The sequence below is a fragment of the Corticium candelabrum genome, chromosome 1 (genome assembly GCF_963422355.1).
Source record: "Corticium candelabrum chromosome 1, ooCorCand1.1, whole genome shotgun sequence".
NCBI classification, from domain to species: Eukaryota; Metazoa; Porifera; class Homoscleromorpha; order Homosclerophorida; family Plakinidae; genus Corticium; species Corticium candelabrum.
In genome coordinates this window covers 4,369,509-4,383,274 of record NC_085085.1, presented here as the reverse complement: position 1 = coordinate 4,383,274, position 13,766 = coordinate 4,369,509, and the positions used below count along the sequence as shown (strand labels likewise).

General features: G+C 40.1%; 1 protein-coding gene and 1 long non-coding RNA gene across 2 annotated transcripts; one reads left to right on the top strand and one right to left on the bottom strand.

The window, feature by feature from the left end:
* Positions 1-2,989: 2,989 nt before the first annotated feature.
* Positions 2,990-5,778, bottom strand: LOC134195456 (uncharacterized). Its single transcript, XM_062664480.1, has 10 exons — positions 5,676-5,778; positions 5,491-5,582; positions 5,113-5,342; positions 4,983-5,045; positions 4,760-4,889; positions 4,443-4,695; positions 4,230-4,342; positions 4,119-4,172; positions 3,300-3,366; positions 2,990-3,236 (listed from the first exon to the last, which is right to left on the bottom strand). The coding sequence occupies exons 2-10, from the start codon at positions 5,566-5,568 to the stop codon at positions 3,109-3,111; spliced, it is 1,116 nt and encodes a 371-aa protein (XP_062520464.1). The 5' UTR covers positions 5,569-5,582; positions 5,676-5,778; the 3' UTR covers positions 2,990-3,108.
* Positions 5,779-6,719: 941 nt separating this feature from the next.
* On the top strand, positions 6,720-7,806 carry LOC134196546 (uncharacterized). The gene is made up of 4 exons (XR_009972540.1): positions 6,720-6,825; positions 6,888-7,000; positions 7,098-7,199; positions 7,263-7,806. It is a non-coding gene; the product is annotated as an uncharacterized LOC134196546 (long non-coding RNA).
* The last annotated feature ends 5,960 nt before the right edge of the window (positions 7,807-13,766 follow it).

Genomic DNA, 13,766 nt, shown 5'->3' with positions numbered 1-13,766 from the left:
GTGAATTGACCTTCTTGAATAGTCATCTGACGCTTTCAAACCACAATCTCTAATTTATTGATTGTGGCTATACCTAGAGGCAATGCAGCGTGCAGAAAATGCCCTCTAGGCGAGGTCTAATAAATAGGTCTTTTGAGAGTCTTCTCAGTCCTCTACGATTTCGGAAATATATATATACAGAAAGCGTTAATTAATACAACAATTTGGCGTCCTCGTGGTCGCGTCTAGGCCATTTTCTGAGACTGACATGATGCTCGTTGATAGCAAACTCGACTAGTTCCTTTCAGAAGTTGGTGTCCAACGTACTGATCTGAATGTGTCGTAACGCATGCAACCGTTTGCTAAAATGTCGATGTCTCCTCTGCATCTGTGTGAAGCCGACCAAGTTCGTTTTCGTTCTTGTGACCTTCCAAATATGCGTTTATTTCTTTCTTGAAGTATACAAAGAACTGTTCTAACAACGTTGCGTATATACAAGTAATTCGTTATTTTTAACTATTCCATGGCGCAATAATCACGAGTATTCTCCAGACGCGGAGAAAGCCTTGTAGTTGTGACCCCAGAACAACAACAAGGATTCTGTATGCCATTAGCAATTATATAGCGTAATGAAACAGTATTGTTTGGGTACGTTGCGTAGAGAGAGCACATGGCGTCAATTACGTTTAGAGCATTGCGAATTTCACTGCGTCCATTGAGACGAGTTTTGGTAGAAGTATAACGCATACGTTAAACGGTGTTTGTAAAATTGGGAGGAAGACTACAGTTGAACTGTTAGTCTGTTGTGTTAATATATATTGTGTACACGTGTGTAGAACCTTTGTACTAGCTGTGTTAATTGATATGGAAGCAATATAATGTGAGGCGAAAGATCGTACCAAATATGTCATGTATGTATAACTTCTGTACTGTGTTGGTATGCAAGTAATGTAATCTGAGGCGAATGATCGTATCAAATATGTCATACTGTATTGTATTAGAATGCGAGGAATCTATTGCAATGCATGGGAATAAATTTTTTATTGATATCCTGCTGTACTGTGTTGGTATGCAAGTAATGAATGTTTAAAGGAGAACTCTCACCAAATACTAAAACTTGTTGAAAGAAAGGTAAAAGGCCTGGTATCTTCCTGCAGGAAACCTACGGTGCAGACAGCCACAGAAGCAGAGAATTGGCAACGAGTTGTTCAGACGATTCCCCGTATGTGCACAAAGTCTTACTCTCTCGAAGTAACTACTTTAGGTTTAACCATACCAAGTGCTCCTAAAGCACCCAAAATTCAGCGAGACATGATCTATGAGCTAATCTAAGAAGGGCCTCCTTCTGAGGTTGTATTGCCACAGTCGATACTTGCGTGATAACTTTGGCGTCCCAGTTTGCTTTAGTCTATAAATCACAACTTGACACCATATGTCTCACAATCCTTACCTTGAAATGTGCACAGATATTGGTCTTCCTTGCTAACCAACAATCAGAGATACGCATATGCCAAATACGGGTACTAAACACGTCTACGCAGGCAATTTCAATGCTTTATTTCTTCGTTACGGTAAACCTCTGCAGTAATCGGTTGCAAAGCGTTGTGTCATGAAGTGACAGCTTTCATCTGAGAGATAGTTGATTTTGGTGAGAGTTCTCCTTTAATGCAATGTGAATGATTCTTTTTGTGGATATCCTACTGTAGTCTGTTGGTATTGTTATGCAAGTAACGTACTGCAAGAGATGCAATTATATAGATTTACCTAATTAAGTTAACCTAATGTACTCTACTCTGTTGCAGAGACGAATCCGCGATGATGAACCGAGGGTACGTGCTCCCCTGCAGTCCAACTTTTCGCCTTTAAACTTCCAAACTAAACGTTGTTGTTTAGTTTCATACGTATACGACAAGCTACTGGTTGTCGTCTTGTCGGCAAGGAAACATCCGGGTGAATAGATATCCGGGTGAATACATATCCGGGTAAATGCAATTGGACTAATGCATGCACAGAGCAGATAGACATAAGAACTACTACTTCAAGCCCTTGCCTTCTGAAAGAAAGTAAAACCTTATAATCACGATTTCCTGAAGCTAAGCGCATGGAGACATGTGCATGGACGTACACTAGAGAGACCCAACTAATCATAGATGTATCATACAGTATGCTGTGGCATAGGCGTCAGTTGTGCAGTCGTATCTGAGGATGCAAGAGCTCGTTTGCATGGTGACACAGTGTTGAACGTATCAGAATCGTGTTCACATTGCTGCCAGGCCTGAGCAGTCCCAGATTGGTTCGACATAATTAATGCAAAGTCATGTGACTATAATTTTAACGCACAATTTGAATTGTTTAATTTGTGCAATAGAATTCTAGCCACAGAAATTTTCTTTCAGAAGGAAAGCAAAAGTTTAAGGTGTGTGACTTAGTATGGCTCCATGTTCAATGTCCACGTGTGCAATATTCAAATTTCTAAAACAACTACTTTTTTATTTTTAGCATACGTAATGCTTTCGTTTGAATCTTTAGCAGTTGGAAAATAGCTAATTGCTACAGCAGAGTCTCGATTGCATTTATATGCAGCGTGTAAATAAAATTAGAAAATGCCGGAAGACCATGCATGATCAGCAAGACCATGTCCTACTATAGTCTACTGTCTACTTCTTCGTTTATCATGACTGCTCCATATTTCCAATCGCTTTAAGTAACCACCTGCAAATTATGAGAGTGAAAGTTTCACGACTGTGCTTCGCTAGCGATTTATCTAGAGCCTCATGAATGTATGCACCCGTTCCGTGCATGCTTGAATTACTGTAGTAAGTAACGCAGGGTTTTAGGTGGTTGAAAATACGAAACCAGCTACAATTTCCATTCCCGAACATACGGTTTAATATTCATTGTTCATCATCAATTTTCTTACCAGAAAGCAATCCCATGCATTGCTAATCATTGTGCAAAAGAAAACAACTACTAATAATGATCACCGAGGCTTGCACCATCGGTGCTTTCATTTATACATTGTACAGCAGAGAGTACACGATAGAGTAATAGTCAAACTAAACTACTTACTAAGTGGTCATCCAGTGCAGCAATACTCTTATCCAGCATTTCAAAATTTTTATGAATCTATTAGCGGATAAAGATATGAAAGAGACCGTAATTTCTGGAGCTTCCGCTAGACGAAGACTGACGGTTGTATGATTCAGCATGACTCCAATCTTTTGGAGCAAGTAAGTGTCCACCTTGTGCATCTATCTCTGTAAAAAACAGATGATGTCACCACCTAGCAACTCAATGCAAATTTACGTTCTACACCTTACCATTCCAAACTTCCTTAGACCAAGAGCAGCCCGAAGACACCGCTCCAGCAACGAAAGCGCTATCCTCCTGTAAAAAGAAATCACTTTATTAGTAATAGTTATATACCAAGGTTGTTCCAGCATTAATTGATGTCGCAAGCGAAAACGGAAAGCTGGCGAGTCATCTGGAACGTTTCTGAAATTAAGTACTGGTAATATTTAAAAAGTCGCATTTTATCCATGCCGGTAATTACGCCTATGTCAATCATCCATTTTCTAATTCCATACGTGCTGTAATTAGATTCACAACGTTTAGTGTAACGGGTACTGTAATAACCCCTCTAATGTCACTGTTGTCATTATTCAGCTAAACTGTTTTCCAAACTGTTTTTAAAAATCGGCTACTTTGTGATCTCAGTTCTACAGGTCAGTGCTGCTTTCCATTCGTCTGACATGCTTCAGTTTGATCTGTGATTGATAACAGACTGTATTAATTAATACCGTGACCGTAGCATTTTTTGTGCTCATGCAGCCATGCATGCAGTCATGCTGTAGCAACACAAGGACGATAAGCTGTTGTAACTTAGCAGAAAGTGGATCAACTCCTTCAAAAATGTTGACGTATGCTGGCAATTATATGTTACTCAGCATATAGGACCTATACTTAAACGCGAAGTTGTAACCACTTGAAGTCAAATAGAAACTTTGTTGGTTTATCTAGAGGGTACAGTAAACAGAGATTTATTAAAATTGTCTATAAATGGCTACATGGACTAGGCCAATTCCCGCATCCCTTATGACTATGAATACTGGAACAGACATAAGTGTATACGTACTTACCCAGCTGAGAGCAATAGGTTTGCCACTGGAAATTTCTGTGCCGTAGTAAGATTTCTATAAAGAAATAATTTTGTATATGAAACAGAAACTTTGTCTTTTCTTAGTGCATACCGAAGTGCCACAACCACGTCTTGTACCAGTGATTCCTCCTTCTATGAACTGACTAAAACTAACTCCTGATGTTGCAGTTTTATTGAAATACATCTTGATCAACGAATTCTTATCTGTAACACCAAATTATATACTGCTATGCAGACATTATAGTGATGTATACACTATATATAAACTGTATTAATTAATCAGTCTCTATTATGCTCAACTTACGTCTGTAGTCTCTGTATCCAGTCAGCATCACTTCTTCGTATCCTATACTGCTTGCTTCTATGGCTTTAAATACGTCATATGCCAGACGCTTATTTGCATTTCCTGGGTCTAGACTAGTAATGTGTGCAGTTGATCTATCTCCTTTTTTCATGTTGTTGTGACCACTAGAGTCGTCTCGACTGGAGTAGATAAGATTCCACCCACCACCAAATGAATTCATGTCACAGAAAATTTGAAATTCACCACCAGGCGTCTACAGGAAAATCAATTACATGACATGACTTGAGTCAAACAACAATCTAAGAATATATGCATACATGGCTAGGGTTAATCCAACGAATGGTAGAGCTAGCACTTTGTTGAATGTAATTTCGAATGCTTTTGCATGTTTGTCCAGCAGCGTCTTTGCTAGATCCATCTCTTCCATACTTATCTCTTTGGCAAAGCCTGCGGAAGAAATTTTATTTATTACATCATTTGATTAATTTTAATTAAACCTTATTTACACAGGCGCGCATGCTTCCTTATGCTCAAACTGACCTTTTCGTTATTGAAGTTAAATTGTTTTGCAGATTCTTCAATGCCTCATCTCTCTCACCAAATCTGAATTTATAAACACAAGTTTGATAAATAAAATTAATTTATATATAGCCTTCTAGAAAAAACTGACATTTTAGATAGAAGGTTGATACTTGCTACAAGCTCGGAAACGATTTGGTCCTCTTCATTTGGTTTTGTTCTAACTAAATTCAGCAACACAGAGCCATGTTGACCTATAGCTGTTATATTGCTTTTGATCTCCGTCAAAGTTTTGTCACGTTGTTGATGATCCCTTATCTGTGCTACCAACTTTGCACTTTGTTGTGCCATTATGAAAGGCAAAGCACTAGGACTGAAACCCTATTGTAAGACAAACAACTAGAGCAAACAGCACATCACAAGAAACAATAGAGGCTATGAATAAAGCAACGGAGTTCTTCACTCTAAACCTCTAGCTATTTAACTAAAGTATTACGTTTTTTACATAGCATCTATGCATTCAACTCACGCTGCACGGTCTTTCTGCAGAAGCCACAGCTAGCAAGAAAACGGCTATCGCCGTGAAGACACAGCATCTTGTCACCATGACAGTTCCTTACACTATGAAATCACAAAGTTACGCTTTTGCTATGATACCACCCTCTGACACAGTAGCGTAGAACAAATACAACAGCTAATCTGTTTCAAACAAACCTGAACGAGTAGTCTGCTAACGTGCAGCCGCCGAATTTATGAAGTAACAGCCAACTGACTTTGATATATAGAGTCAGCTGACGACTGTAAACTACGGTCATTGTAGTTGTATGTGATGCAACAGGTTGCTATCTAGACAAATGCAAATGCAACGCCGAGATACGGTAGACGGCAAATAAACATTCTCACATTGTCGTTACGTATCTCTATATAGTGAACGGATGCTATAGTAATACCTACGATTGAGAACGCCAACTGAATTCCTTATATAGTCAAACAAAGGCTAAAATTACCATTCCGTTCATTTCCTGGAAACGCCCCTATCTAGTGTGTGCCAATCCGACACGCAGAAGGTAATTTAGAACAGATTACTGTGTGGAAAACACGGCGAGGCTAATGCTGACGTGCCATCCAGTAGAACTGTGACGCTATTGGCATGGCAGAGATCGAGTGAGACTTACTAGTGACCGAGACTACCGAGCTGAGATCCGGAACTCTCGCTGTGCTAGAGGCAACGTCCACGAGTGTTTCTTTGTAGCTACGCGTGAATCCGCTGTCCGCAACACGTCTGGTATGGTACCGCCTTACTGGGCGGGAGTAAGGATGTAAATCAAATTCCACAGCGCGTGTCATACCAATGTTATTAGCTAGGAACTGAGCTTTCGATTGGACTTTGACGTTGTTCTAGCCTCTGTACTTGTTGATATTGCAATTTTAGGCCGCTGTCCAGCGTTAGTAAGAGATTGCAGCTACGTTAGAGAGCGTAGCGGGGAAATGGAAGGTCAGAAATGGCACTTGCAGTGTATCATACGCCTTTGAACGCGTACACAGGTTCTCAGTTGAAGCTGCAATGCGTCTTATGCTTCTACTGCAATGCTTCTACTACTACGCCGACAAAGTACACTTGTAACTGACACTAATCATGTCCCTAGGGACATGATTAACGTTGACCGCAAGGGGCGGCACCATACCAGACGTTGTGGTGATGGCGGCGCATCCGCGGGGCTGCAATCCACACTGCGTCTAGGGCGAGGCTATGTGAGCATCCGTCGTAACGTTGCTACTGTGTAAGACTTGAAAACTGATCGCACCCATTCCCGCGGCCACAGATCTAGAGTATCATATCTCGGTTATAGAGTACCATATCTCGGTCAGTGCTTGCCATCTTGTTTCTACAACTCCGTTTGAGACGCAAGTCATCTCTGTTGATAGGCTACTAAATTGTTGGTTTTGTCTTGTCAACCTCTACTCTCGCAGACAACGAAGAAGACGGATGACTCACGGATAATCTCGGTCACCTGATCTCGAGCTCTCTTCAGACGCAGGTCTGAGGCGTTCTTTTTGGCTAATGTTATGGTCATCACCGCTGGCTACAACACCTACGCGGTGATGTTAGTGCTCATCGTACTGTTGCTACGGCAGAACGTGAAATCTGAGAAACAAAAACTCGGACATCCGGGATCACATCCCCGTCAGTCGCGTTTCTACAAGACGAATTGAGACGTTAGTCGTGTCTGTTGAAAGGTTCGCTTTGGATGTTTATGCCACTGAATAGCCGGTTTGTCTTTTCAGTTTTTACTGTTGCAGGGCGGTGAGAAAGGTGAGACATAATCTCGGTCACGGTATGAGCACACTCCTTGGGTTCTACAGCTTTCAGGTAAGTGGTCCTACCTTCATTGGGCATTGTACATACGGTCACAGTCGACTAAGACTGATTGAAATGTTTTGTAGTGAATTTGTAGAACGTACTACTAGTACAGTGTAGCAAACATTAGTTGTTCTGTCTGAACTATGTGTTTGACACTAAGATAACATTTAATTAGTACATCTGGTTTAGTGCTAATTAGTAGATTTTGCGAGTGATAGGTTAATCGTCATGGAGTTGTAATACATTAGATCCATTTTTGGTACAAGATGCCTTTTCAGTATGCAAGACTCGATCTACAGAAACTGTGTACTATGATCTTGTTGATTGTAAGATTTAGCTACATCTGCTATTATCAACAACACTGCATGCTTGATTATACAGAAGGGTTAGTTGGATATCTTCACTAGACTAATTATGGCAACAAGTTACCATTTTTATGAGTTCTCAACATCTATAGCTCTTGTAAGGATAAATTTACAAAGCAGTTTGTGTGCAATTCTGCTTCATAAAATCATGAATCATCTCATCCAAGATAAAGAATCATTATATCTGCCAGTGAAGGATGTAAGAACAGATAGAAATACTCTCTGGTTAACTGCCAACAAAGCGTGGAAAGAAACTCAGAGTCATCACATTGCAGTATAGATACCATGTTTGAAGTGCTAAAAATAGTAAGTTAGTCTGACACATTCGTGACAATATACATGTAGCTCTAGAACAACAGTAAACTAAAAATCCCACAATACAATTAACCTACTCAACCTCTCAAAATTGCGTGACCTAGACTAGGTCCCGTAGGCCATCAACATGCATCAGGGGCGGATTCAGGATTTTCGAATGGGGGTTCCGTGACGTCACAAAGGTTAGGATCAGCCACGTCTCCAGATATAAATCAGCTACTTAATTACCTATACCATAGAATGGAAGTATACGTTAATGAATCTACAGTACTGGAGAATTTGAATTGGTCTTGCAAGCCTATACATGTCTTTCGCTATACAGGCAAATGTTACCGCTTTTTCTTTTCTTTCCGAAGAAAGCTTCTATAGACATATATGGTTTCATGAAATTGTGAATGTTGTGATCACCAAAGGTGGAAGTATATTTCATGAGATAGAAAATAACTACTTTGAAACATTATCATTGCAGGGAAGTAAATGAAAGATGTTATTGGAGAACAACTGAGATTGAAAACAAGTTACCATAAATTAATGCAGAAAGAGTAGAAGTACCGTACGACTCCCTCGTACTGTCCGACGATGATGGACCTAGGTCGAAAGTTCGTAATCTGTACTGCACCTCCGTGTGAAGTTACTTAAAACTAAAACGTGAGCTGCGAGTGACGTCAGGAAGTAACAAGCACTGCTGGTAAGCGGTCATCTCCATGTGATGACGTCACAAAATTTTAGGGGGTTTCACGGAACCCCAGGAACCCCCTCTAGATCCGACACTGTGCATACATTCTCGATCACCGCCCTGCAACAGTAAAAACCGAAAGACAAAACCGGATATTCACTGCATGACGTTGTTAGTGCCACGCCCTGTGAAAAGGTCTATATCTGCGAGAGTAGAGGTTGACAAGACAAAACCAACAATTTGGTGAATGGAAGCCATTTAGTGAGCCTATCGAAAGAGATGACTTGCGACTCAAACGGAGTTGTAGAAACGAGATGGCAAGCACTGACAGAGATATGATACTCTGTTACCGAGAAGTGCAATCAGTTTTCAAGTTCTACATGCAGCAGCAACGTTACGACGGATGCTGACGTGACCTGCTCTACCAATAGTTGCTATCCAGTAGGACTATGACGCTAGCCTAGCAGCTAGGTCTGTTTAGCATAGAACGAGTGACCGAGATTAGATCCGTGGCTCTACTGTGCGCGCAGAGCAGATGGACATAGAAGAACTTCAAGCCTATGGCTTCTGAAAGAAGGTGAGACTTTATAATCACGATTTCTGAAGTTGAGCTAGAGCATACAGACATGTGCATGGATGTGTAGCTATAGCTATGTATGCCGTTACAACTGCTTGGCATTAATTAATTAAATATTAATATTAATAAGAAGACCGTTAAGTGAAAAAGACAATTAACAAAGTTTATCTGTTTTTCATCTACAGTGCTTGTGTCTTGAAAGGAGATGAGAAAGTAATTCATTCTTGAATAGTAACCCTGGGGTTTAATTGGAAGGCCTGTGCCTTGGGACGCCTGTACCTCCGGAATCCTCATAGCTGCGCCACTGAACGGTGGATTGCTAATTTTCGCTGTAGAGAAAAAGTATATTGCATTTCATACTTGTTGCCAGCTAATTTGCAAACTTGCTGTAGCAGAAATTGAAGTAAAGTGCAAAGATGATCCACCAAGAATCATTGTTTAGCCCGAAAACGTGACATTCTTTCTTAACGACAACGAGACATTTGAGGATACACCTTGTACAGACTATTTTTCATTGTTGAAGCGAATTTTTTTTATAAAGATTGCAGTTCGTGCTGCTGATCGATACAGAAGCAATCAAAACTGGGCTAAACGTCTCAACGCAATCCAAGTATTTAGAAAATCTCAACGTCATCAAATTGTCTACTCTCTTCAGCCCAGCAGATTTATCAGAGGTTTTACACAGTATGTCTGAATTACTACAAGTATTCAACAACCCAAAGCTTTCTACAGCTAACTTGATCAATGCCTCAAGTCTACCTTCAAAGTCACTAGTCTACTGTTCTGCAGCCATTCTTACATCCGTCAAAGCATTGAATGCAACTCGTCGCACGGGACTGTTCTTGCCTGCATTCAACAAATGTCCGCCATCTAAACAATTACTCATTCCATGTGAAGCAGATACGGAAAGAATTGATTTCTATTACAATGGAACACTTGTTAGCAGAGATCGCCCACGTTTTTTCTACAACAAAAACGGACTACAATTGCTGAGTGCGGTTCCTCCTCTTGGTGGAAACTACACTTGCGTTGTTGTAAACGGTTGTGCAAGACAATTAACGTCTGCATTTATTAACATATTTAGTAAGTTACACGTATTCAAACCATCTTAATTTCTACTAGTATAATGTATTATGTAGGTTATTGTTCTGTTATTTCTAATCGCAACGTTACTAATTTGTTGATGTACGGTAAGCATAATTTGGTTACTTTTGAAATAGTTTTTGCACAGACGTCTGCATTTTCCAACGTCACTTCATCATTCTTTACGTTGAAGAACGTTTCTACAGACGAAATGACATTGGCTAATGTCAGCTCAAGCTCCAAAGACTTAGTGTACGTGTCTGCAAGCGACACAACTTGGTCCAATGTCAGTGCAAGTACCACAGAGCTAGTTCACTCGTCTGCAATAAACATGACTTTGCTCAATGTCGATAGCAACATGGATATAGGCAACTTGTCTGAACTCAACATGATTTTCTTCAATTTCAGTTCATCTTTTATGGATCTCGCCAACTTGTCTGCAGTCAACAGGAATGTGTTCAATTTCAGTTCAAACATTCTGGATATAGCCAACTTGTCTGCAATCAACATGAATTTGTTTAGTTTTAGTTCAAACATTCTGGATATAGCCAACTTGTCTGCAGTCAACATGAATTTGTTGAATTTTAGTTCAAACATTATGGGGATCTAGTTAACTTGTCTGCAATCAATATGCCTGTCAGGTTCCTTGCGTCCAGAGACCTGTCATTCAAGAATGTCAATATTATCTCCCTTGTCATTCTCAACAGCTCTCGGTTGTCAGAAATAAAATTCATAAACAGTATTGTCAATAACCTTGAACTGGAGAAGAATAGAAATCAAACCAATCATACTTACTGATTCCAGCTCTCGTCTGAACTTTACACAGTGAATGTACATAAAATGCATTCAAAACGCTTGGTAAGCATGTCAGTTAATTTGTGAAGAAGCAAGTGAAGCATTATGTTTGAAATACATAGTTTAGTGTCTAAAGCTCTTTTTCACCTTTCCTTCCACAGTGATGCATGCTTGATCTCTCTGAACAACTAAGATATGGACTTGTCTTTTTTCGCCTTTCCTTCCACAGTGACGTATGCATGATCTCCCCGAACAACTAGATATGGACTTGTCTCTACGTATTCCGAAGTTAGACGCCATTTTTCCGAGCTGTAAAAACTAAATCTATCTAACGCGGTATGATCAATAGAAAGCAATACAAAGCAAAAGTGACAAAAGTCGGGGCTCCTCATGAACATAAACATCAGTCTGAGTGTGTGACTCTCGGGTGTCTGACATGCATAATAAGCATGCACTATAAATACTATAGATATATTAAACTAATATGTATTAAGCAAACAATGTACTAGCTCAGTGGCAGATCTAGGGTGTTGCCCGGGGTGCTACATATATCTATGCACCCCCGTTTTTCAGGTTGCGAGTAACTACGGACCGATTAAAGCCGTAATAGCAGATACATGTTTCTGCAGGGTAAGGACAAGAAAGACGACCAGATAGCCTAGTTAGAGGACAATGGTTGTGCTGGAAAGCTGGAAAGCAAACTGAGACGTACAACCATCATTCCTAGGGAACCTATCAAAAATTTTGAGAGAAACTATTTTCGGAACGTACATTTTTACTCTATTTTAAACCGTTTGTAACCAGTTGCGTCTGCTAGCGCAGTATCAGTGCATGGTCTAAGAGAAACGCTTAACGTCTTCAAATCGTAACGTCTCCAGACTTTACCTAAAGTCTACAATTAGATGGGCCAAGAAAGACTCAATAGACTTTCAATATACATGCAGTTCAACTGACGTTGATTAATTAATTAAGATGCAGTCTTGGATACGTTTTCTCGCAAACAATTAACCTCGCAGAATGTCTTTGTTGAACAATCTGGACAGTACCATGTGCTTACAACATGTACTAAAAGTAATTTCTTGTTCCTCATGAGTATACCCATAATATTAAATGTATACAACGAGACCTACACGATACTATGTTGTACATATGAAATTCAGCCGGTACTGAGTCAGTAATGTATACTATGGTATATAGAAACTTTATTTAAACCTTGCTATCATATTAGTTTGCACTACCTTTCTTCCAGTCTGGATCCGCCACTGACACATCACACACGTAGTCTCGTGTAGCCAGACCTTTTTCGCCTACTTCCGCATCCCGCCGGCGGACGTAGACGGGAAGGGTCTGGCTACGCGAGACTATCAAACACGTGTACTGGCAATAAGTTGCTATAGTGTGCTTTACTTCAACAAAGCAACTTTTATTTTACGTGGCCACATGGACCCCACGCTAAGATAGTCTGTAATCGTCGAAATCATACAAATTATTACATACGGGACACAAATATCGCCTACGGTTACGCAATTTTAGATTTTAGTATTATAGTAGACGTACAGTAGATATGCTTTTTAAAGCTTGGTAAATTCCTCCAAACAGGAGTTTGATAACTTTTTCAAACGTTTGTAAAAAATTTTCCAGATAAAATGCCATCAGATTTTCTGAATGGGGTAATTTTGATTCTAACCTTTTTCAGCGAGTGTGGTTTCTAGTAATTTTTGCCCTCTTTCTCAACATGTTCCGAACCTCAATCGAGTGAAAACCTAGTATAAGTCTAACCTCCGTGGAGGTCCTGTTTCGTTGTGGCCGCGGATTTCTTCTGGGAGTTTGTTTGTTCTCTTCTGCATTTGACATTGGCTCATCTCGACATATTGTGCTATCCAACGGTGATTCTGGCTCAATATGTCTATAGTTGGCTCTTTTTTAGGAATCTCTACCACCCCTAAAGTCGGGGTGTCACTTTCCTAGAAGTCACAGTCACGCTTGTTTTCAATTGATTTGCATCACGCTTCCAATAAGTTGATTCTCTAACGTCCACTCCATATGTCACAGCATCAATTCATGACGTAACTTCCCTTCTTTCTATTACTTGTTTGAACCTCAGTATAGTCCCTTGCCCATATCAGTTCTCCTATTTCAAACAGCCGTGCAGTACTTTTATGATCTAAAGATTCCTTTTGATTATTTTGTTTTAGAAAAACTCTTTCAATTACATTTGGTTTCAACAATGAAAATATTGATGTCAGAGGACAACATAGAAAATTTAGAATTAGGTGTGTTCCTTGTTTATCGAATGATGCGACGAACGATAAACTAAGCAAGAACCCGTAGCAATTTTGTTAGATGTTATGTGTGTGTGTGTGTGTGTGTGTGTGTGTGTGTGTGTGTGTGTGTGTGTGTGTGTGTGTGTGTGAGTGTCACGGTGGAGCAGATTGTAGAGCGTTGGTGATAACATTGGGGATCTTGTATTTCGTAGTGAGGGTTGAAGGTTCAATCCTTGGGGAGGCGACGCTGTCGCAGTTTCCTTGAGCAAGAAACTCACCCACACTAGCTTCTCTCGACTCAGGAGTATAAATAAATGAGTACCAGGTCATTGACTGGGGTGGACAAGACCGCTGGCTTGGCAGCAACA

Coding starts and splice junctions, on each gene's coding strand:
- LOC134195456 (XM_062664480.1), bottom strand. CDS start 5,568: ATGGTGACAAGATGCTGTGTCTTCACGGCGATAGCCGTTTTCTTGCTA. Junction 4,343..4,442: donor TGGATACAGAGACTACAGAC/GTAAGTTGAGCA, acceptor TTGGTGTTACAG/ATAAGAATTCGTTGATCAAG. Junction 3,237..3,299: donor GTCTAAGGAAGTTTGGAATG/GTAAGGTGTAGA, acceptor TGTTTTTTACAG/AGATAGATGCACAAGGTGGA.